At 37.0% G+C, this 25,332-nt stretch overlaps 1 protein-coding gene across 1 annotated transcript in view; it reads left to right on the top strand.

The window, feature by feature from the left end:
* The window catches only part of LOC132563698 (receptor-type tyrosine-protein phosphatase R-like), a gene marked incomplete at its 3' end in the record, with an annotated part of 39,224 nt that extends 23,008 nt beyond the window's left edge, over positions 1–16,216 (top strand). The window contains exons 3-9 of the mRNA XM_060228450.1: positions 10,665–10,769; positions 12,202–12,360; positions 13,112–13,219; positions 13,749–13,960; positions 14,431–14,514; positions 15,388–15,487; positions 16,127–16,216. Of these exons, the coding sequence (XP_060084433.1) occupies positions 10,665–10,769; positions 12,202–12,360; positions 13,112–13,219; positions 13,749–13,960; positions 14,431–14,514; positions 15,388–15,487; positions 16,127–16,216 (858 nt within the window). The remainder of the gene's footprint in view (positions 1–10,664; positions 10,770–12,201; positions 12,361–13,111; positions 13,220–13,748; positions 13,961–14,430; positions 14,515–15,387; positions 15,488–16,126) is intronic.
* Between the last annotated feature and the right edge of the window lie 9,116 nt (positions 16,217–25,332).

The raw sequence follows: 25,332 nt of genomic DNA on the forward strand, positions 1-25,332 counted from the left end.
GTTAAGTCTGTTATCAAGCTTTGTCCTGTATCTGTGTGATTGTAGGCTGGCTGTCTGTCATCAGGCTTTGTCCTGTATCTGTGTGATTGTGGGTTGGCTGTCTGTCATCAGGCTTTGTCATGTATCTGTGTGAATGTGGGTTGGCTCTGTCTGTCCCAAGGCTTTGTCATGTATCTGTGTGATTGTGGGTTGGCTCTGTCTGTCCCCAGGCTTTGTCCTGTATCTGTGTGATTGTGGGCTGGTTCTGTCTGTCATCAAGCTTGGTTCAGTATCTGTGTGATTGTGGGCTGTGTCTGTCTGTCATCAAGCTTTGTCCTGTATCTGTGTGATTGTGGGTTGGCTCTATCTGTCCCAAGGCTTTGTCCTGTATCTGTGTGATTGTAGGCTGGCTCTGTCTGTCATCAAGCTTTGTCCTGTATCTGTGTGATTGTGGGTTGGCTCTATCTGTCCCAAGGCTTTGTCCTGTATCTGTGTGATTGTGGGCTGGCTCTGTCTGTCATCAAGCTTTGTCCCGTATCTATATGACTGTGGTCTGGCTCCGTCATCAAGCTTTCTCCTGTGTCTGTGTAATTTTGTGCTGACTTCCTCTATCTGTCCTCAGGTTTTTGTCATTTATTTGTGTGATTATTGGTTGGCTGAGGACTGTCATCAGATTGTGTCTATCACTGAGCCATTTCCTCTTCAGAATCCACAGCTGGAATATTTTGATACATTAGTGAAGGGATTATGGATGGATGATTTTAAAAGCAAGCAACTATTTTAGAAGTCAGTACTACATGTATTGTTTCAATCCAAGGACCCAAAGTACATGTATCTAAGGCAACGACCTCGGCTCAGTGATTTGATTGAGTATAATGATTGTACATTTGAATATAGTTTTCCCCTGTCAGTGATATTTACCTGATATTAAAGCAATAATTAGTCACGGAATGATATAGCTTTGTCTGTTCAATAACCATACAACCAACCCAGTCACTTGATTCAGCCATGATTATTGTCAAGTTCAACGTTAATATATTATCAGTATTTGATGAAGAGGAGAAGTTGTCACATAAATACATAGAATGATTTTTTCTTCTATACTTGTGGTGGTGGATACCTAGGTATCATTGCCCCCAGCTGTCTAATCATGTCGGATTTGGATATATTCATGTCAATGTCGAAAACATCATCAAACAAGAGATTTAATATGCCTTGTTTCAAGTGGAAAATGCTTCAGGGATGGAGATGTTTATCACAGTGTAATACACAGTGTATATATATATATATATAAATACTATATATAGCATGTAATGTCCTGAAAGGGGAGATAATATTAAATCTTACGTATCATATATAAGGTAGTTTATATGATGCAGGGAGACAGGGTGAGTGGGCTTCATTTTGGCAGAGACACATGAACCCTGAGAACCATTGTTATTGGTTTCATTCAGATATGAAAATCATGTTTAATAATATGTGTTAGGAAGCAGTTCATTTAGTGTATAGGACTGATGCTATGTGTCATGAGGCATGAGGGGGTCTGCATAACTAACTTTCTGTCAGAATATCTCCTTAACCTGCAAACCAATTTTTGATGAAATGATACAGAAATATTAGGTTGTTAAGGTTCATGCAAACGAGGATGCAATTTCTTTTTTGTGTGGGGGGTGGGTGTTGGATTATGAAAAGTTTGGTTTCCTTGGTAACCTGGTCACAATGCTTTATAAATGGCCAATTATGCTCAGTCCTTTCATTGATTTCTTTTAAAGTTGGTCAACTAATATAACTTATTGTATTCTTTAATTTTTCATATATTACAGATGTTACCATGGAAACACAAATAATATTTCAGATTGTTTGAAATTAAGGTATCTCATTAAGCTAAATTAGAAAATTATCTGATTAAACCATAAACGGTATTGAAAGGTTTAGGGGGATGACAACAGGTACAGTGGTACCATAGAAAGTTTAAATATGGGTGCTGTGGCATAACTATACAAAGGATTTAAGCTCTGTTTTGAGGTATCAGAATCTTTTCTGGACAACTCCCTCAAAACTTCTCAACCAACTTCAATGTAAATTGTACAGAAATGTTAAGTTTTAATTTTAAAATTGTGGCTGCTATGCTAACTTGCTCATAATAAACATGTTTAGTTTCATAAAATTACATTGGTGTTTCTTGGTATAATACAAGGTTTGTATATTGGGGTAATGCAGGGAATGTATATGGGGTTAATACAGGGTAATACAGGGACTGTATATAGGGGTATTACAAGGATTGTATATGGGGGGTATTACAAGGATTGTATATGGGGGTAATACAGAGATTGTATATGGGGGTAATACAGGGATTGTATATGGGGGTATTACAAGGATTGTATATGGGGGTATTACAAGGATTGTATATGGGGGTATTACAAGGATTGTATATGGGGGTAATACAGGGATTGTATATGGGGGTATTACAAGGATTGTATTTGGGGGTAATACAGGGATTGTATATGGGGTAATACAGGGATTGTATATGGGAGTAATACAGGGGTTGTATATGGGGGTAATACAGGGATTGTATATGGTGGTAATACAGGAATTGTATATGGGGGTATTACAGGGATTGTATATGGGGGTATTACAAGGATTGTATATGGGGGTAATACAGGGATTGTATATGGGGTAATACAGGGATTGTATATGGGGATAATACAGGGATTGTATATTGGGGTATTACAAGGATTGTATATGGTGGTAATACAGGAATTGTATATGAGGGTATTACAGGGGTTGTATATGGGGATAATACAGGGATTGTATATTGGGGTAATACAGGGATTCTATGTTAGATAATTTTTCAATGAGGAAATGAATTTGGGTCAGCTTTAGTTTGAAGGGAGGTTTTGGTGGATATTATACATCAGTATGATATGGTTAACTAAAGGAAATGAACCTGATTTTTTATGACTGCTGACTTTGATAAGACACTGAGTTGTTCTTGAATATTCCCACAAATCTCAGAAGATTGCAGTCTTAAAAAATTGAAAATCCTTGTGCACTTGCCAAATATAGACAGTTTTTTTGCTATATACTTGATAGAATGCATTCTGTCTTGAACAGCCTCCATACGAAAATAGTCCCTATTTAAATACAAAAATGAATAGTTTCGAACTTGAGATCAATATTTCCCATACAACATGCAGTCATTCTTGCCGCAATCGTTTTTCTTCATATGCATATTTAAATGAATCAAGGCCGACCTTTTTCTTTTAGAAATTCAGCTTTAATAAATGACTCTTGATATTGGTTAGACAATGTGCTTGTACACTTCATTCGTATGGGAATGTCACTCTTTGTATAAGAACCAACTTTTTATGCGTGATAAGGGTAGTGTGATTTTGATGTAAACAGTCTTGGCAGACGAGTCGCTTAATTTACACCTGGGTCCATCCAATAATCAGTATATTAGATTCCTAGAAGTTCTGACTTTCCTTCAGTGTGGTGCTCTTTGATTTAGATCCAAATTGTGCATTGTCTGTTTTATTTGATGTTATGGTGAATATTTAGCAGGGAATTGATTGTGACTTTTGATGTCAGAGTTTGATCAAACTGTGTTTTAAATTTTACTAATCTTCTTCAAAAACAAAATATTGTCAGATCTTTTTTCAAATTTCATTTTCAAGTTCTGATTGAGTCCCTGTTGTCTAACAGTGTGGTCTTTGCATGATCATTGTAAATAATCAAGGTCACAGATGTTACCTTGTTCAGTATAGTATATATTCTTCTCATCAGATACATTAATTAAACATGAAGACACACTGTTTGGAAACAAATTGGATTTCTAAAAAAGGTATTTGTGTTCCACGGTATAAAGAAAATGTAAGAGTGATCTTTATCAAATTTCCCATAGATATGCAGGCTACATATGTGTACTTGTTGGTCTGCAGATATGCATATAGAATTTAGAATCTGCATGGTTGGAAGAGGAAAATGGCCATCAGTCAATTGTCTTGGATTTTGACAACCAAAGTTGCTCAGAAACAGCAAGATGGATCTCTTTCAACTTTAAAATTGTAGGTTTTCAGCCTTGACTCTGCCTTAACTTGTACATATGATTTTAAGATCAATCAGAGGATGGCCAAACAGGTAGCCTTGCTAGATTTTCAGGTTTAATTTTAAAACTGATTGGGAGAATCAGATAGTTTAGGGGTTACAATAGCATTTGATAAATAAGACCTTTTATTCTCAGAAAGTAGATTGTTAACTAACAGATCTAGACTGGTCTGTATCTATAAATAGACCTTTTGTTGTTTATATTGTTACAATGTTTTTAACGAAGTAAAGCCCAGAACAATAATTAGGACGTACTCATTGCAATGGTAATGAGATTGACATTATCTCACAAGGGGGCTGTACATTCTCCATAACTAGCCAAACTTTCCCTCATCTATTGCCTAAAGATAATTAGTTATTACACAATGGATCAGTGTGTACTAGGAGATGCTTGGAGGGAGATAATGGTTGTGAGGGAGATAATTGTGGTATACTGGCCGATAATTACTGTGGCATGGTGGCCAGCATTGGTCCTGTAGAATTCTTTTTAAGAGAAGCAACCTTGAATTTTTCGGAAAAATGCCATTCTGTCAATAATTTGTCACAATCCCCTACATGTCAGTTCAAGTGATTCTTTTCTTGTTCTATCATTTCCTCTGAAATCAATGAAATACGTTGTCATACCTGGTAAAATTTACACACATCAATTATTTTACATGTATGGTAGCAATACATTAATTATAAATTCATTTGCTGAGGACTGCAAAATGACTGTGATAACTTTCCACAAGTAGCTAAGTAAAATGACCTTCAGGCGTTAAAATGTAAAGCGTTTGACCTTCAAAGATGAATGAAATCTCACATCATTTTGAGTGTTGTCTGTTAGCTTTGATTAGTCTGACCAAGCTTTCTCAGCAAATCTAATGAAACAACTCAATCAGTTTAAGATTTGTGTAATGATTTATTAGCACACCTTGCTGTGTGGCATCCAGCCAGTATCTGTGCTTTGTCAACTTTCCCTTTAAACAACTTCTTCTCCATAACCAAAAGGCCTAGAATCATGATACTTGACTGAAAAGTTCTTTGGATGAGGCCCAGCAATGTTGAGAAAAGAGAAGATGACTTGGACATGTCTTTGAGGTGCCACAGGGGTCAAAAGTGATGAAATTATGAAATTAAAGGACCTGTCCTGATTAAACAAAGCCTTAGAATCTTGATGTTTGCCTGTTAGGTATGTGTGATGAAGTCCAAGTAACTTTGTGAAAAGAAGTGACTTTGACCCATATTCAAGGTCACAGAGATCAAATTCATTCAAATGTTTAAACAGCATCTTCTCAGTTACTAAAGTGGCCTACTATCTTGATATTTGGCAGGTAGATTCTTAGGATAATAACCAAACAAAGTTTGCTAAGAGTCTTGACCTTGACTCATATTCCAGATCACAGAGGTCAAATTCATTAAAATGTTTAAACAGCATCTTCTCAATTACCAAAAAAGCCTACTCTCTTGATATTTGGCAGGTAGGTTTTTAGGATAATGCCCAACAAAGTTTGTGAAAAGAATTAACCTTGACCCATATAGGTCATAGAGGTCTATTTGATTGAAACCTTTCAAAGTTTTCTTCTCAATATTAGAAGGCATAATTCAGAGTCATAGGTGAAAGTTGTTTATGCCTTTAAATGACTTCTGATTAACCAAAAGGTCTAGAATCATGATGTTTGGCAGATAGATTCCTGGGATGAAGCCCGGAACACTTTGTGAAAAGGATTTAATTTCCTTGTATTCAAAGTTGAAAAGGGTCAAATTTGTTAAAAGCTGCAAACTAATTCTCCTTATGAATAAGACTTTGAATTTCAATGATGAAATGTTAATGTATCTGTGAAAAACACTGAATACCAAGCTATGTTGTAGGCCCATTGGGCATCATGTTATCAAAATGCAAGTTTTTCTCTGTATTGGTATTTGTGTCTTTATGTTGTGATTATATTATCAAACATATAACACAGCAGCTGTTGCTATGGGTCCTTTATAACATGCAGTGCAGCTGTAACTATGGGTCTAAACACAGCAACTTTCACTATGGGTTTGAACATAGCATTCGTTACTTATGATTGGTCCATTATAACATGCAGTGGAGTTGTAAATACTAGTCCTAACACTAATATACCAGCTGTAACTAAGGGCCTAACACAGCAGTTGTAACTGAAATTACCAAACATAGCAACTGTAACTATGGGTCCATTGTAACATAAATTGAAGCTGTAGATATTGGTCTTAGCACAATAACCTAACTAATTTTTGGTCCTTAAAAGACAATTGTTCTTAGGGTCCTTACATTGCAGCTGTTACTACCAGTCCTGACACAAGCTTTATATATACAGGTTCATACACTGTAGCTGTACCTGTTGATACCAACACAGCCATTGTAACCACAGCTCCTAACACAGTAGCTGTAGCTATGGGTCCTAACACAGCAATTGTAACAACAGGTCCTAACAGAGTAGCTGTAGCTATGGGTCCTAACACAGCAATTGTAACAACAGGTCCTAACAGAGTGGCTGTAGCTACAGGTCCAAACACAGTAGCTGTAGCTATGGGTCCTAACACAGCAATTGTAACAACAGGTCCTAACACAGTAGCTGTAGCTTTGGGTCCTAACACAGCCATTGTAACAACAGGTCCTAACACAGTGGCTGTAGCTAGCTATGGGTCAATTGTAACAAACACAGTAGCTGTAGCTATGGGTCCTAACACAGCAACTGTAACTACAGGTCCAAACACAGTAGCTGTAGCTTTGGGTCCTAACACAGCCATTGTAACCACAGCTCCTAACACAGTACCTGTACCTGTTGATACTAACACAGCCATTGTAACAACAGGTCCTAACAGAGTAGCTGTAACTATGGGTCTTAACACAGTAGCTGTAGCTATGGGTCCTAACACAGCCATTGTAACTACAAGTCCATACACAGAGTAGCTGTAGCTATAGGTCCTAACACAGCAACTGTAACTACAGGTCCAAACACAGTAGCTGTAGCTATGGGTCCTAACACAGCCATTGTAACTACAAGTCCATACACAGAGTAGCTGTAGCTATGGGTCCTAACACAGCCATTGTAACTTCAAGTCCATACACAGAGTATCTGTAGCTATGGGTCCTAACACAGCCATTGTAACTGCAAGTCCATACACAGAGTAGCTGTAGCTATGGTCCCTAACACAGCAACTGTAACTACAGGTCCAAACACAGAGTAGCTGTAGCTATGGGTCCTAACACAGCCATTGTAACAACAGCTCCTAACACAGTAGCTGTAGCTATGGGTCCTAACACAGCCATTGTAACTACAAGTCCATACACAGAGTAGCTGTAGCTATGGGTCCTAACACAGCCATTGTAACCACAGCTCCTAACACAGTAGCTGTAGCTATGGGTCCTAACACAGCCATTGTAACTACAAGTCCATACACAGAGTAGCTGTAGCTATGGTCCCTAACACAGCAACTGTAACCACAGCTTGTTTTGTTTGCTATTTTAATTCCCACAGTATCACTGTGGTAATAAGAATTATCCAATATCTAAACATGTCAGACAGAAGAATATAAAAAAAGCCACCAGGATTTTATTGTTTCCATTCCAATCTCTTACCTGCAGACAGCATTTTTTATGGATTTAATCTGTAATGTATATGGACATAGTGTGCAGTCCTAATTGACATTCTTAGCTTTGTGTGCTATCATGTATAAAGTTGACAAAACATCGGCTTGAAACTCGATGAAATGCTATAACAACGTGCCTGAGTTTTTTGTGAATGGCATGGTATTATTTCTGTGTTTGCATGTTAATAGTCCATTGGCAAGAATCACCTAGACAGCTTAATTAATCTTAGATGAATTCAAACAAATGTAGAATGAAACCAGCTCACTCAGGTCAAGTTCAGAATTTCATCTAAAACTGACTCTAAACGCAGGGTAAATGTTGACTTCTCAGAATCTGAGCTTATTGACATTAGTTAATAGATAAAAATCCCAAACATTTGCATTTTGGAACTTAAAAAATAGCTAGTGAAACATTTCTTCTATGATTTGAAAAACAGCCAAACCAGGATTTTTTTCAGAGCTTTAGCACTATAACATTTGTTTACGATGTTGCTGTTTTTTTAAATTGCTGTTTTACTGCATTATTTAAAGGCAGTATGTTGTAAAGCATTCTCAGTAGTTGCTGAGCGATACGACTTGGTCTGGAGAGGCGAAGGCCGTTAGAATGAGGCCAGTGAAAGATGTAGTCAATTTCTAGTGTCTGGGGACCCATATTCTGTTCTATTGCTCACGGAGACAGTAATGTATCAGTTAATTGTAGATAGATGATCACTGTAGAATTTTCAATAGCGTGTCACTCCTCTGGACCTTCAGCAGAATCATGGAATATTTCTTTGTTAGAAATGAATGGCTTTTTTTAATGACGAAATTTCAAAGTTCTTTTTTTTTATATAGTAGAAATTCTAAGTTTTATCATAGCCAAAGAGCAATTGTTCTGTGTTCTAATATTAATAAAACCTTCCTTTGCAATGTTGGAAGTCTGTCGTAGAAATTTTTAGTTTTCTCCACATGACAAAAAAATGTATTGTCAATTAAAATAGATACATAATGTATATAAAATCTAGTGATATATGTCTGTCCATTTTTAAATGCAAGCTTGTTTATCAGTGCAATAACACAATGAAATATTGTCAAAGAAATCTTGTGATTGATTTCTTCTGTTCTATGTGTGTATGTCAAGATTAATGAAATTCTCCAAATTATAAAACTGTCACGATTTGCCCTACATTTCATGTGGAAACAGCATGGCGAAAAATACATTTTTGTGATACAGTGTCAGGGTGAGATCCTGATTTGGTGGTGAGTGGAAGTAGCGCAGTGTCTTGTGATGTTCAATGTTGTCCAATCACTGACAAAATTGATCAGCAGGAGATGAATTTGATTGTTGTTATTATCATTTTTATGATTTCAATGTGTCAGAAAGCCAATTAAGTACCAAAAGAGTTTAATAATTTTCAACAACCATGTTCATGCACAAAATAAAAAAAAGTAAAAAAGGCATGATTTTCCTTGACAAAATTAAAATTAAAAAAAAAAAAATTATAATTCATAATTTATTTCATTCCTTGATGAAAACTTATGGCGTTACCCAGTTGTCCTCAAATGTCGATGTTAAAAGATGATTTAATTGGAAAGATATTATGTGAGGACTACTTCTAACACTGTGCAGATGAATTCTGAAGCACTGGTTAAATGAATGCCTTAGTGTATAAATCCAAACTCCAGAGAAATAAATCAACTTTGCCTGAGAATTTTGAGAAATGTCTACATTTAGTAATTAGTTGAAATTTGAAGACACAATATTTTGAATAGGGACGTATTATATAGAAAGACAAAGAGCTAGGCCCAGAGAAGTCGTCACTTGTATTAGCATTTGTGTTTGTTTACCAAGATGTGAAGTCATCGTCAGAGCTCCCTCTCTCTCACACCTTCCCAATACAACCTACCTAATAACCAGGGCCATTTTGTTGTTCAATGAGAAGTGAATCTGTTTTTTGTAACAGAAACAATATAATGTACTAATGAATTAAAGTGATGTCACAAGTAAATTGGAAAGTCGCTCAGCTTTACAATGCCATTTATTCACAGATATATATTTTGGGCTGACAGTGGTATAAAATGCAGGGCAGTATTTCCGTTATAAATAGCTTTAACATGTATTATTGTAAAATAGATATCAAAAGATAATAGAAATTAATTGTCACAAAAGTTAGCACAATCAATCTGAAATGTATTAGAATTTCTAATACTGTTTATTTTTAAAAGATTGGTTTTGTGCTTTTGTAGAAATATGGCTTGCAAATACAGTAAATTTAGTTAACTGCTATTTCTTAGCTATATTAAGTTACCTCCTATTTCTTTGCTATATTAAGTTAACTCCTATTTCTTCGCTGTATCATTACAGAGAGATATAGGCAGTTTCTTATCTCTTTATTTTACATCCCTGTTTTGAACCACTGCCAAAATTTCTTCAATGTTTTCAACATCTGAATATGTTTTTATTGTAATTATCGTGCTGGCATGGACAGGAGTAATAATATTCTCTCACTTGAAATGTTGGGTGGCCTTACATCACACTGATTTCCTGGTTTATTGTTAGAATTAATAGATGTGACATATTTGTTCATGCAGTTCATAGGTCAACTCTTCTTAAGCCATCTTAACATTGATCGAATTCTAATTCCAAATTAAATGGTAAAAAAAAATATGTGTTTATTGCACTTTGAAAAGATTGTTCTTTTCCTGGTATTTTACCTAATTTATGTACAAGAAGTCCATGTCCGGTAATCAGCTCAATCATACTTATATTGTCACATTGCAGAAACAGTGTTAAATTTTCCTGCAATAAACCTACCTTCTGAATTTTAACCACAGATTCTGTGATGGCCTCCTGAACAATCGGATATGATACCAATGGGTGTAATGTCCTAATTTAAAGTTTTAAAAAACGCATGAGTTGATTGTTTCATTATCACCGAACTGTTTTCAAAAATATGTTTTTCCTCATGGCTTGACAGTTATGTATCTTTTCTTGATTTCAGAAACTGAATGTGCCTGTAAACAGAACAACTTTGCTGTGGTTACGCCATGCCTTTGCCACCGGCCTGAATCTGCCTTTGGAAAATGTTGGCATTTACAAAGTCAAGGTAAAATATTGGTTTTAACTTCCTTAGAGTGATGATAACAAATGATAATGATTAAAAAATATTGGGAAATAAAGTTTAGAGATAATTTCCTCTGTTAAAGTTTAACTAACTTCAATTATAGATATCAAAGTCTACGACTTTTAAAATAATGAAAAGTACATTCCATTCATATCAGCATGACAGCCCCAGGCTCCTGAGTCATCGAAGCAAACCTTATCCAAACACGGCTGAATTGTATCTAAGCATATAATTTGACATATTCAGATGTTTCCAGAATTATTACTATGGATTAATATGTAAACATTAATGGTGGCTCCTGATTTGTCAAAATTGAGCTTTTGGCCAATTAAGCTGAAAATTAGTATTTGGCCTAGCGAATACTTTGGTACTTAAAATGGTTCTCCTTTTACTTCCATGGTAACCAAAAGAAAAGCTCTAATTGGACGAAATCTGCTACTCCTAAGCTTGGAAGAATGAAATTCAATGAAACTACACAGGAAATGTCCATTGGGAATAATAGGGCTTAAATGAGCATCATAATGGACTGATTTTATAATACATGGTAATTGTAAGGAAATTGGGCAGGACAAGGGAATGATAAATGTCTAGGGAAATTCAAGGTCATATATAAAATGTTGAGGTCATAGGGGCTGAAACTGAAACCATGTCTGTACTACCCTTTTTTTTCATTCTTAGAGGTTTTTGTCATTTAAGTACCAGGTAACACAAAATTTGCCAAATCAGCTAACACGAAGTTTGCGAAAACACTATATATATGTAGTGATTTTCTGAGCAATGGGAAAGAAAAACAAAACAAGATAAAAAAAAAATATCTCATGCATTGTTGCAGTACTATCTAAACTGAATAATGCAAATTATACACAATCCTTTGAAGGGTATTGTTGATAAGTTGATGCATGTGTCCTGAATAATAATAGTGGGCTCAAGTGATGACAGCTTGTGTTTCTCAGGAAGCTGAGAAATGGACTGGTTTTTACAGACGTGATTATTTCTTTGGTCAGGATCTACTCATGTAATTTTTACCTGATTGCTTTGGATGGCATGTGATTGGCCTCTCCTATGTTGTTCATTGAGGGAGCCACCAGCAACTTCAAAGAGAGCCTTCCTCAAAATGACCCTTTCTATTCACGCCATTTAATTTATTTTCTTTCTTAATGTATTCTTCAGATTGAAAAATTCAACATAGATATAAAATACTTTGAGTTGTGTCCCTTTGGTACAGTACATCTACATATGATGGGGTCACAATATCTTGATAGTGTTTGACAAGATACAAGGCTCATCATTTGGATTGCTTATTTTCCTTTGATTCATAGATATGCAGAATGTCTTTGTTACACTGGTAGGCAATAAATGGTTTTCAAAAATGGTGAAAATTTGTTGTATTTACTGTACATTGGATTTGTTTAAGGGTTCGGAGGTCGAGCTCTTCTTCATCAAACTGGGCCACCCTGTGAATATGTTTCGACTAATAGACTTAAAGACGGCTGATGAAATAATCACTGATGATTTGCTGCAGACGGTCCAAAACCAAGTGCCTACATTTAATATCACTTCATTTTATCCTCAGGTTAGTTGATCAAGGTCAAACTATTTCAGAGTCAACTTAGTCTTTGACAAGGTCAGACTACTCAATGTCAAGGTCAGACAATTTTAGTGTTGTGGTATTTGATTGTAAATTTATCAACCTTGTCAAGTTAGTAGACTTGCTTCAACTTATTAAATTAAAAATTTAAAGGTCTGTTGCATTGGCAAAAATAACCTGTTTTCAACAAAGTAAGTCTCATATTTGGTAGGTCAAGGTCAGCTTATATCATTGAGGTAAATGGAATTGAACATGCTTTGTAAATATTTAGACCTGCAAATAATAGTTGTGATATTTTAAATATTAGATAAATAAAAACTTAGTCATTGATAATTTCAATATCAAAAATGTTGAAATTTCTCCAAATGGAATAAAATAACACTTAATTTATTAACTGTTGTATAGAAATGTTTTTGATTCTACAAGGGGAAATCTTAATAAAAATGAAACTTAGGGTTCTATCATCTTGAAAAAAATAATAATGATAAATAAAATTAAAAAAAAAAGGTCTTGAAAAATAATAAAGCTGAAGTATAACATGAAAAAGTTGTGACAACACAACAAAATCCATTGTTTGTAATTGATTACTTAATTGTTTTAGGGTCTTATCTTAGATTTCACTACAGCTCTGTGTATCATTGCTGACATTTACTCCTTGTGTGCTCTTGTGTAGGAATGTTCTATTCCCAACCGTAGGGATTCAAATTATGTAATGAATGATTTTTCTATTGTTCAGCATGATTTTGTCATTGAGAAGTACCATGTGAAGTTTTGGATGGAGAGTTATTTCCCGTATGTAGCAGCTGCCTGTGGAGTGTACCTTGTCCTCATAGTCTCTATTGTGGTACGTTGAATTGTTTGATCTGGGATTCCTTAAACCAAAATGTCTTTAAAGAATCATAGAAAATGGATTGGCTTCCTTCCATAACTTTTGATAAAAAGTTCAAATTCTGTTATTTGATATAAGTGGTGTAATCGCATAAATTTTTTGGAATTTTGGAAATTTGAATTCATTAATGAAATAAAAATCTCAAATATTTCTCTAATAAGCAGAACTGTATTGGGTTTTTGCTTTAAAAGGTAATTAACTTCATTCAGATCTTTAGAGGTGAAGTCAATGCATATAATTTTAGTAATTCTGAAATTTTGAATTTCTTGGTAAGTGTCATACCTCAAAAAGCCCTTGGCTAAGAAAGACTTAATTTGAACTTTGAAAAAACGGTTATCAATTAACTTTATTTAAACCTTATGATTCTTAAGAAGTGGAGTCATTGCTTCCAATTTTGTAATTCTACTGTTTTTAATTAGGTGTTGAGACCTTGACCTTGTCCCTGGCTATAACATCTTAACATCATAACATTGTGACTTTGTAGGTGTATTGTTGTTGGCGGAAATCCAAAAAAGAGCCACTGGCCCCTAAGGAGCTGGCCAAGCCTCAGCAGGTGTACTATCCCTCCATCAAACCAGATATGAAGGATCCCATGATGATACAACCTGAATCTAGTCCAACATTTGTCACCAAGGGTTGTGTAACTCCAGTACAGACACCACCTATGAGAATCAAGACCAAAGGACTCTTAGAAAGGTCAGTGAGGCCAAAGGTGAAGGTCACAGATTAAAATTGATTTACTCATTATTAAGCCCATGGCTTGTAACAGGCCTAACATTTATATACATAGATCATTAGAATTCCATATAAATGCTGTTCATTGTCCAGTAAGCTCACCTCCTGACCTGGAGTCAAAACCTCTTGTGTTGCCCCCCTGGTAATGATCACTAGTTGGACAGGGAGCATAGTGTTACAAACAGAGACAATTGGAATCTAAACACAGATAAATTTGTATATCAATTTAATAAAAATCTGATATTACACAGAATTTAGTTCGATATATTCATACAATCTGATTAGTCCGTGCCTGGAGCCAAATGTTATATTAGTATTTTACTCAAATAACAGCTTTGAACTGCTATTAGAGTTAGTGAGAGTTAGCTGTGGCCTCTATATAAAATGGTGTAGTATGTATACTTAAAGGCTTTTTATTTCCTCTCTTTCAGACGAGGGTCAAATGCGTCATTGACGATAGACCTGAATGCTTCGCCTGAAATGAAGAGATGGGACGGAACACCACCAAAAGAAAGGTAAAGTTAACATCCTTAAGAAAGGTACATGTACTTATAAATTAGAACATCTTACAAGGAAATAGGGAACAGAACACCACTAAAAAAACACAGAAAATATTAGCATTGATTGGTCCCATTTTTGTATTCTTAAAATCAACAAGTTGTACTTGTTCAGATTACACTAATATTGGTGCAAACATCAGTGTACAATGTTCTCCAATGGCCCTGCCTACCTGGAGGTATCCTAGTATTACAGAACCTACAATACTTTCACGAGAAGAATGGTGTTGGCTCTACACCTCTAGTGATGTTTTACAGATGCAATATGCACAACACGTGTGAAAAATAATTTTAATGCACGATCAAGCAGCACAACTGTACTCTCACGCTTGACTTGGAAAAAACATCACAATTATGCTACTTTTACATTATTGTACACAGTTGTTGTGTGAGAAGATTATATCACATGTGTTCTGTGTCAGCAGTTTTTGGCCTCACTTTGTTGTTTTACATTAGAGAATTTTGCTCTTGCTTCATATCTTAAAAAAAAAACTACCTGACATGTACATATTAACACAATCATGTAATCAATATGGCCACATTACTGCAGACTTATTTGCAATATTTCTTTGATTTCATTTTATGCCTCTGCCATGAAAGGTTGCGGGGCGCATATAGGGTTGCCCAATGTCCGTTCCATCCCCTCCAGTTAAGATTCAATGTAAACTCTTACCAACTTCATTCTTTGACAGATTTTGTTCAAGCTTTATACAAAGGTCAATCACAAGGCTGAATAATTATGATGATTGCCTGTCCTTAGACCTCTTGTTTCCATATGTAATTATGTACTGACGGTGAAAGTAAAAATGATCTTATTTGATATCATTACAGTACTGGTTTAGAGTATTTGTTATCAGCGGGGAACAGATTAAGCAGAAGAGACTTAAGAATGGCAGTCAAACATTGTAAAGCTTTGTATGAAGAATTTTGGGTAAGTAACAATTAGTACTTAACAGTGATAGATAATTTAATATTTCATTTTATGAAAATGATGTTACCTTTGGTTACTGTAGGTTATTAAGTTAGTACGATCATCTGTGTCACTTTGAATAGCCCAGATTTTGCGGATATTGAGCATAGGATATCTGACCGCTTGCTCTGATCAATCTCCTACTTTCTAAGTAAAACAAAATACCTCACTCATCTGCAGTTAGGTAAAACAAATAAGCTGTGTTTTCAGAGGCATTTGTTTAGAAATATGGCATCAATTGAGGAAATGATGTTAGTTGATTATATTTTAAAATATCATATTTTGATATATCAACCTTTTTCATAGAAATGTGACAACTACCTATACTATACCAAGTCTCCTTAACCCTTTCAACACCGTAGGCGACTAAAGTCGACATGCAGACAGGCTGCCGTAGGCGACTTTGGTCGACAAAGTTAATATCTTTATTTCAGTAATGCTGCCATTGTTTTCGGATATTTTCTGGAAAATATTTGGCGCTGAGCTGTACATTGTGAAAGATAGTTGGCGCCGAAAGGGTTAATATGATGTCTCTTTGAAAACATTTACATATGATTTTTAAACGACAAGATATTTAACCTATGTTTGTGTACTCTGCAGGAAATACCGATGAACCATCCAGAAAAAGTGTATGTAGCAGGTTCTGGTATGAAGAACAGATACAAAACCATTATACCAAGTAAGTATACAGTGAAACCTCACCTAAAGACCACCTCAAAATTACGACCACCCCGCTATTACGGGCACTTTTTTTCAGTTCCGTTTTTTTTCACTATATATCTTTGTATTGGTCGCTTCAGTATTACGACCACCCCGCTATTCCGTATTACGACCACTACCTACAGTCCCAACGACCACTTATTAACGATAATTGACCTCACAATTACGACCACGGTCTGACCAGTGATTAAAGTTTACCTGGTTGGCCGTGAACTGCGAACATGTGTGTCATTCACGACCATTGTTTTCGTCACGGGTTACTGACCCTGTCACCAGGTGGCGTTAAACGAAGTAAACATCATTATCGGATTAACTTGGCCTACCCGTCCGAAACCGTGTGCTAGACATGTTTTAATAGCGATCTGTTGTTTGTTAATTATATATTGATAGATCAGTAGGTATGCTGTTAAACACCTTAGAAGCCCTGCATACCCAAAAGTGAATTATGAAGTCGTTTCGGCCGATATTCCTTGGCTTGCACGCGCACGCGTTGTCGAGGGTTTTTAACTGTTTTTGTAGCAATGTTGCACTCTCGATATCGTTTGAACAATAAAAAACGTGTATGCCACATTTTTTCTGTCACAAAACTCCGATGAACTTTATCAAGCAACGACGAAACCACGGAAACGAAACGAGGTATCGCTATAAAAGGACGTATGAAAGAGGAGGCTGTCCAGATCCGTAGCTCTTCGCAATATTGTCCACTGGACTCTTTGTTTTTTTAAGTAAAAAGAAAAATGTGTTGTACTGAGTGATACACTGATAAAGATAATGTGTTTGCGAATTTAAGTGAAAAATGAAGCGTTGAAAGACTTTATAGTGACTTCATTAAAGTTGTTACAAATACAGAGTAAATGTGTTCGTAAATTTATGTGAAATAGTTGCAAAATTAACGTTAAATTCCAATTGAACTTAAAATGAATTGTTTGTTTCCTTTTATTCAATGTTTACAATAGTAAATATACATGTATATTATGATATAAACTAAGGAATATATTAATAATTATTCTTCTGTCAATTCAGCAATTTTGTCTTTTTTACATGCATTTCATAAAATTCAACATTTTAGTTTATTATTATTAGTTATTATTGTTGAATAATATACATGTACATTACTTTATGATATATATACTCTTTATTTTAAACAGAGTTACGGTTCTTTGTGGTCAATCTGATCCACCTCACTATTAAGACCACCTCGCTATTAAGACCACTTTTGTCCAGTCCCCAAAGTGGTCTTAATAGCGAGGTTTCACTGTACTATTGAGTCTTGTTCTCAGGCAGGCTAAGGTTCTTAACTAGTGTTGTCTCGATAATTAATTATAATCATTGTCTAATTGAAAAGGCAACTGATTCCCAGCTATCCTTTATGAGGTAACAACATCGAACATCGTTTCCAAAACCAGAATTGCAAGTTTAGCTACAGTTTTTAAGGATTATGTTATGGTAGACAAACTGATTATTAATCGAAAATCGATTGGCACTAAGTGATTAAATCCGATGATCTATGTTGAAATCTCAACCGATTCCCAACACTAGATTCAACACAAAGAGGTGGAATCTGTACAGTCTTCCATGATAAATATTTGTTTTGTTGATCAATTTATTACTCTATGAACAGCCAAGGTCATAATTTGAGGCTAGATGTCCTTGTTGCAGCTGGTGGCTGTCTCACTGAATAACATATGGGAGACCCGTCGTGTACTTTCCACAGCGAGGTAAAAAATTTGTCCAATGACACAAACATGATAGTACAGAATGGTTGGAGATCTCAGATTTTTATGATAGTACAGAATGGTTGGAAATCGTAGCTTTTTATGATAGTACAGAATGGTTGGAGATCTCAGATTTTTATGATAGTACAGAATGGTCGGAGATCTCAGATTTTTATGATAGTACAGAATGGTTGGAAATCCTAGCTTTTTATGATAGTATAGAATGGTTGGGAGACCTCAGATTTTTATGGTAGTACAGAATGGTTGGAAAACCTAGCTTTTTATGATAGTACAGAATGGTTGGAAAACCTAGCTTTGTATGATAGTACACTCAATGTACATAATTACATATTTAAGTGAATAAAGATCAGTAAAAGATACAGACATGGTGTACCAAAGGCATACTCTTGATATCAGGTCAGTTTGAAACACTTTACATGAAGATACAGTGTTTTTGTAGTAAATATTCTTTGTAGATTGAAACACCGATTCATTGATCAAAATACAGTAACAATCATCTGACTTCAACTGGGGACTAAACATTGTTTCATGATCTTGAGGTTGGTATGTTCAATAGATTTATATCACTTAGGTGTCTGAAAACTTATTTATCACAATGGCCATGGTGGCCAATATGATTTAGTTGTCTGACTGTCTTTATCACTGGCCCTCTACCTGTGGGTCACAGGTTCAATTCCTACTTTGGGCAGTTGCCAGGCACTAGCTGCTCCAGCTTTCCTCTACCACCTAAACCTGGCATGTCCTTAAATGACCTTGGCTGTTGGAGATAAAGCAACAATAAACCAAACATAATTTTCACATAATTACCCAATTAACATTGTTATAATACTGGATTATTATGACTACATGATTAACGATGCCTGACAGAGGAAACTATACTTGGATGAACGTTTTAGCTGTTTTAATGATGACGTCATACTTTGCGTCATCATGTGGATTTGTGATGTTTATAAGGAGATAGAGTGAGAATACTACCAGTTTTGAATCAATGACAGTAAAATAAAGCATTTTCACAGATACTAGCAAAAGTGTTTAAGTTATATCATAAACCAAATTTTATATTTGTTTCTCTTTCCTGAATGTAGTCACAAATTTTCCATTTTAATGGAAATTGAAAAATTATTGTATTTTTGATGACATATTGACATCAGCTGACAGAGCTTAAATCATATCACTTAGTAAGTCTTACTATCATCAGTGTCATGATCTCTTTTTCATGATGCTTATTCCAGGAAAGTTTTGCCTTCGTAGCTTTTTCCAGAAAAAATATAGATAAGGAACTCCAGTTATTCTCTTTGTTTTAGCCTTGACATTGCAGTATAATGAGGAGTTTTCAATTATCTAGTAACTATAAATCCCATGTTATGTGATATTTGATTAGGAAAAACATTCCATATCCAGACTTCTATCTGCATTTTCATTAGACAGAGCTAAATTGGAGATTTTTTTGTTTTGGTTGCTATCAGTGACATACTCTCATGTTTTGATGATGAAAAGTTGTTTACGTGATATCAAAGAACACAGAAAAAGATAAGTATCATTTTCCTTTGATGTGGTTTGAAAGTCATTAAGAAATTGCTATGAAATTGAAATTCTTAAATGGGAGATATAAAAGTGAGAATTGTAGAATTGTATTTGTCTGAGGACATGTGAACGCAGCCTTATTCTTAGTCTAAATAAATGATAGGAGGGCAAAACTGGAATGAAAGAAAGATTAACAGAGCATGGACTAGAACAAGATTAAAATCCGATAAGCTGGTAGTATCTTCCTAATGATCATAATACTTATTATTGTATAAATCTAGGTCAAATGATATGAAGCAGGCTAGGGTTAACAACACTTTGCCATTAGACAATACATCAAAGGTATTGGATGTGATTGACAAGACAGATTGGTTTTAAGTATGGCAGACTGAAATCATATACAGACTTGACTGTACATGTATGCATGATGGATGATAAGTGTGTCAAGTTTGGTGGAGATTTTTTCTGTTTTTTTTTTTTTATTATTTTATTATTATTATTTTTTAATGCAATTTCTTGGTTACTCTAATTCCGGGAATTCATATGTCCAGGAATTAATAAAGAATAAAAAATTGGCTAAAGTCTAACGCATTAGAACATACAAAATCAAGTTCCCATGGATTAGTTTTAAAAAAATGATGAAACTTATGACTCACAAAAACATGGGCAAGTAATATAATACTGATAATTTGATGTATTGATGATTAAAATTTTATTAACTTTTTAAAATGAGAGTTGATGAAAAAAATAAATGATTTCTGTTGTCAATTTATTTCGCTGTAGAGGGAGTTAATTGGTTTTCGTTTTTAATGAGATATTAAGATTAGAAAATCCCAAAGTGACGAAGCATGTTGACTGACAGGTGTAGATACAAATTCAGTAAATCAAATTCAGAAAGCTTCAAAGAGCTTTGAGCCATTTTGGTGCCAAGTAAGGTGAAGAGTAAATTTCCTGCAGGATTAAATAACTTCCTTGTTGTTATTTTGAGGTTGATATTTGATCAGGAACAAGGAAATAAAAGACAGATTTCACGGCTCAGCAGCTGGACAAAGTCTGGTTAATAGAATCCAACAAGATGCAGGATTATACAACTTTCTAATTGTCTGTGTTTGGTCAGGTGCATTGCTGGATAGGAGTTGTGTAATGGGGCTTAGTTGTTAGTCGATCAGCAGGTGATTAGCCAAGCCTAAATACTATGCCAGTGGGCTGTCAGTCTGATGAAATAAGCCAGGATCAATAAGATTGAGAGCCTATATCCCCTTACATGTTTAATACTGTTTATCTTCCATAATTCTCCAAATACACAGGTAAAACCTCATTACCTAAATGACATGGTTATGCCCTTGTTTCTTAAGGCTAAGTTCTGATTGGTAGCTTTGTTATTTTATAATCCTGACTTCCAAGGAATATATAGAGATATATTGATTATAGAGATATATTATAATGATATATATATAGATATACATGTATATATATATATATATATATGAGAATAATATTCAGAAACATGATGTGCATTTAAGTGTAAAGCATGAGCGCTTTCATGTATTAATCTTCAGACGCTTTACATCATACACATCGTGTTTCTGATTATTATTCTCATATATTGAACCGGACACTGAGCTGTTGATATTTTCATTATATATATATACTTTCTTAATATGTGTGCATTTTGTGTGTTCCTCTATCTTAAAAGGTTTCAGCATCACAAATGCACTTCTTCATGTCAGTTGAGCAAGGAGTGGGAGTGCGATAATAATGGTCATGAAGCCTGCAAAATCCATTAAACAAGACATTTTGAATTCTTTTAGGGTGTTTAAAGTCTCCATGTGTCTTCCACACCCAACCCCTACCAAATAAAAAATAAATATCCCATTGATGAAATATTATTATTAGTCTGTCTTGTCAGCATCCTCAATAGCCAGAGGTTTACACTTACTATCACTCTCTGCACCCCTGTAACATTTCAAGGCAAAATTGAAGGCAAAAGCAAAGTCTAGAGTGAGTTTTAGAAGAAAAAAAGAATCACACAAGTCATCTCACATTATCCACAAAGTGTTACACATGAAATGTTCCAGGGGTATAGAGAGTATTAGGAAGCATACATAACCCCTGGAGTATTGCAATGTCTTGTCAGTTGTCTGATGACAGGGAGGGGAAAAAAGAAAGAAGAAAAAAGAAAAGAATCAATTTTAAAGTAAAACCATTGATTCTTTTTGTAAACACAGAAATCCAAATATGTAAGTCAGAAATAGCTTGATTTCATCATAATTAAAATGAAATGCTAGTGGTTGAAAAGACATGACATTGCAGTTTTACAAAAGATGGCTCTGAACTTTAAAAACTAGTTCAGCATACAAAAATAATGCTACATCTGTTCAGCGACAAATCTCATTTATTACTGACGAATCAAGTGAAACTATAAAACAAAACAATGAAATACTTCAGCTCGAGTATGATTGACACAAAACGTGCTATTTTGCCAATTGAGATGTACAAAACACAGAAACATGATTTACTTAGTAAATATGCATAACGATTAACTTATTAAATCACAAAACTTACAATGTATGTGGCCACAAACCACATTGAAAGGAAAATGTGCATTCGATACATCGAAAATGTGTTTCATAACAGGACGTAGTAGCAACGTTTGTTGTTACTGAAGAGCAAACTTAGGAGAATAACTCTTATCGACTCTTGTTACATTAAGGCTGCGCGATCCGTGACACCGCAACATCACTTCAGTAGTTCAAACTCTGAAGATAAACTTTTGGTTAATATGCTTAAAATGCAACATTTCATTTGTAATTCTTAGATGAATTTTAAAAAAGAATGGTTTGACACTCCAAAATTAATGCTTTGTCAATTCTGTTTATTGTTAAATGTTAAAGAAATGCATTCAGCAATGGGAGTGAAATCCAGTCACATTTTCTTGAACGATTAAGTCTTGAGTATTCCTCTAATAACCTTTATGGCGTAAACCCCACAGAGGGGCAGCCAGGCAGATAAGGAAGAGGGGAGGATAGGGTGGGACTCCATAAAGTTATGGTAAGTATTACATCATGAAAATTGGTTTTACATTAAAAAACCTCAATTTCATTTCAGTAATAATTACCATAACTTTAGTATGCGAATTCGTCTTACCGTAGTGGTGACTAGAAGCCAGGCAGCCCCTTCAGCACAACCAAAGTAGTAGGGAGGGAGAACAGAGTGCTAAAGTGAAGGAAGGGACCTCTCTGTGAAAGAGCAGGTGTACCCACATGCCGCCATACGGAAAGACATGGCCCGGGGCTAACGAGGAGGCCCAGCCACTGACTATGCCACCACCAAAGGTCCCAATGAATACAGGCCTTCTGAGTGGGAAGCTAGGGATCACAGATAAAAAAACTGTTAAGGTATCCCTGCCCTGCCAGAATACTGCAGACATGACCTCCTGAAAGGAGGACTCATTGAGAGAAGGGCCCAGGATGAAGCAAGGGCCCTGACCTCGTGAGACCGCGCTTTCGCTCTCGCCCGAGCCAGATCATCAAAATGCTCGTAAGCATACTAAATCACCTGGCAAACCCACCTGGAAACCGACTGGGAGGAGATATCTCGTTGTCCCTGTTTGATGGGCAAAACAGACGGGATCGAGAGCCCCGCCCCGCCCCCCCCCCCCCCCCCCCCTGGTTTTATCAAGATAAAACCTAAGAGCCCGACAAGGACAAAGCAACCTATCTCGCTCCTCCGAGCTAGTCACAGCCAGGATCCTGATGGGATCGTGCGAGAACCCCGGAACCTGATTCTTCGCTAAAAACAACTCTATTCATAGCAAAGCCTCTGATTAGGGCAGAAAGAGAGGAGGACTAACCGATCTCCTTCCTGCCATAACAAGCAAGAACTCTGGCAATAGCTGTACGATAGCCAGCAATAGTGCCAGGTGGCAGATAGCGGTACCTAAACAGAGAGATTAGGAATTCCGTAATCAAATGCAGAGGCTTCAAATGAATAAGCTTCCTTGCCGACACACCAATCACAGAAGATCATCCAACGTGACTGGTAGACGGCAGAAGAGGAAGCCCTGATTGATTGCTCAATGCAATCTGACACCTCTTGAGAAAAGCCTGCCTTGGCGTGGCTTCCAGAGATAGCCTCAGCACGTGAAGGTGGAGGATCTCTGGTCAAGAGTGTGTCGTTCTGGGCCAAGGCTGGCGAAGGAGATTCAGTCTGGTGGGGAGAGCCAAGGGCTCCTCCACCAGAAACGACAAGAGCTCCTGAAACCAAGCTTGCCTCGGCCACAGAGGGGCTCTCAGAAGTAAGGAGCAGTGATGCTCCCAGAACTTCTGTAGAACCCTGCCCACCAGGTTGAAGGGAGGGAATGCATATGCATACGTCCCTTCCTATTCCAGAGAAAGGGCGTCCACAGCCCACGCCTTACGGTCTGGGACCGGGGAGACGAAGGTTAGCAGCTGGTTGTTCAGGGAAGTGGCAAACAGGTCTATAATAGGTCTGTCCCACGCCTGACAATTCCCCTTGAAAATCAAGGGACACAGCTGTCATTCCGTCAACACCGGCTGGTGGCGCCTGGAGAGTGGCCACCAACACACTCAGCCTGCCAGAAAGATGCTTGACCGCTATGGTCAACTGCATGTCCTGGCAGAGAAGATGGATGTGGATGGAGAGGGCACACAGGACATGAGACCTGGTGGCCCCTGTCTCTCCAGATACGCGACAACTGTTGTCGGTAGCCACACTTTGGACTGCAGGATACCCCTAAAGGACTGCAGAGCCAAATGAACAGTCTCAGTTGTTCGCCAGACCACTCCCCCAAGCGGCATTGGCCATCGAGGTAAGCTCACATTCCTGTCATGAACGCGTCCATGAACAGGATCATAGAGGGGATAGGCTTGGTCAGAGGTACCCCGTGGAAAACGTTCTCCCGAATGGTCCACCAGCGAGCGAACTCCCTGACCGACTGAGTGAGAGTTATCCAGGCCTCCCACTTCCTGGATGACGGAACCCAGTTGGACAGGAGGAACATCTGGAGAGGTCTGATTTGAAGTCTCCCTAGGGGGACCACATCTGCCAGGGCGTTGAGATACCCCAGAAAACTGAGGAACCAACGTACCTGGACCTGCGACCGTTCGATGAAGGACAGAGCTAGAGCCCTGGCCTTCTCGAACTTCTCCACCGGTGGTAGGGCTATGCCCAGAACCGTATCGAAACGATTCCCCAGGAAGACAAAGTCCTGAGATGGGGAAACCTCTGACTTCTCTCTGGAAGGAATGAAGCCGACTCTGAGCAAGAGTTTCAGGACCAGACGAGTGTCCTTCACTAACGATTCCCACACCAAAAGAGGCATGAGGGAGTCGTCGAAATAGATGTGGACGTCTATTCTGCAGGAGTGAAGGAAACACCAGCAGCAACTTGGTGAACACCAAAGGAGCTGTCGTGAGCCCCAAGGGCATCTCTGCCTTGGCAGCATGGTCCCTACTTCCTCCTGGAGCACCCGTGCCCTTTCTGAATCCCCGGGAGGAGGAAAGAAACAAAAACGGCCAGGAGGCGAGGGACGAATCCTGAAGAAGGGGAATATCTAGACCCTCCCTGACCACCGACAAAAGCCCAAGCGTCCTCTGTAATATCCTGCCACTAGGAAAGGAAAGCAGAGAGACGTCCGCCCACAGGGAGTTCCGGATGGGGCAGATCGAGCCCCTGCCAGACCAGAGAATCGTCTGCCCACCCGGAGCCTGAGCCTGCAGGAGAAGGACATGAGCCCGGGAAAGGAGAACCACCGTCCACCCGGCCATACCCTTCGCCTTTCGCGGCCAAGAAGCAGAAATAGTC

Source organism: Ylistrum balloti, unplaced genomic scaffold (assembly GCF_031769215.1).
Source record: "Ylistrum balloti isolate Yb309-2 unplaced genomic scaffold, AGI_CSIRO_Ybal_v1 Utg371822, whole genome shotgun sequence".
In the NCBI taxonomy this organism is placed as follows: Eukaryota; Metazoa; Mollusca; class Bivalvia; order Pectinida; family Pectinidae; genus Ylistrum; species Ylistrum balloti.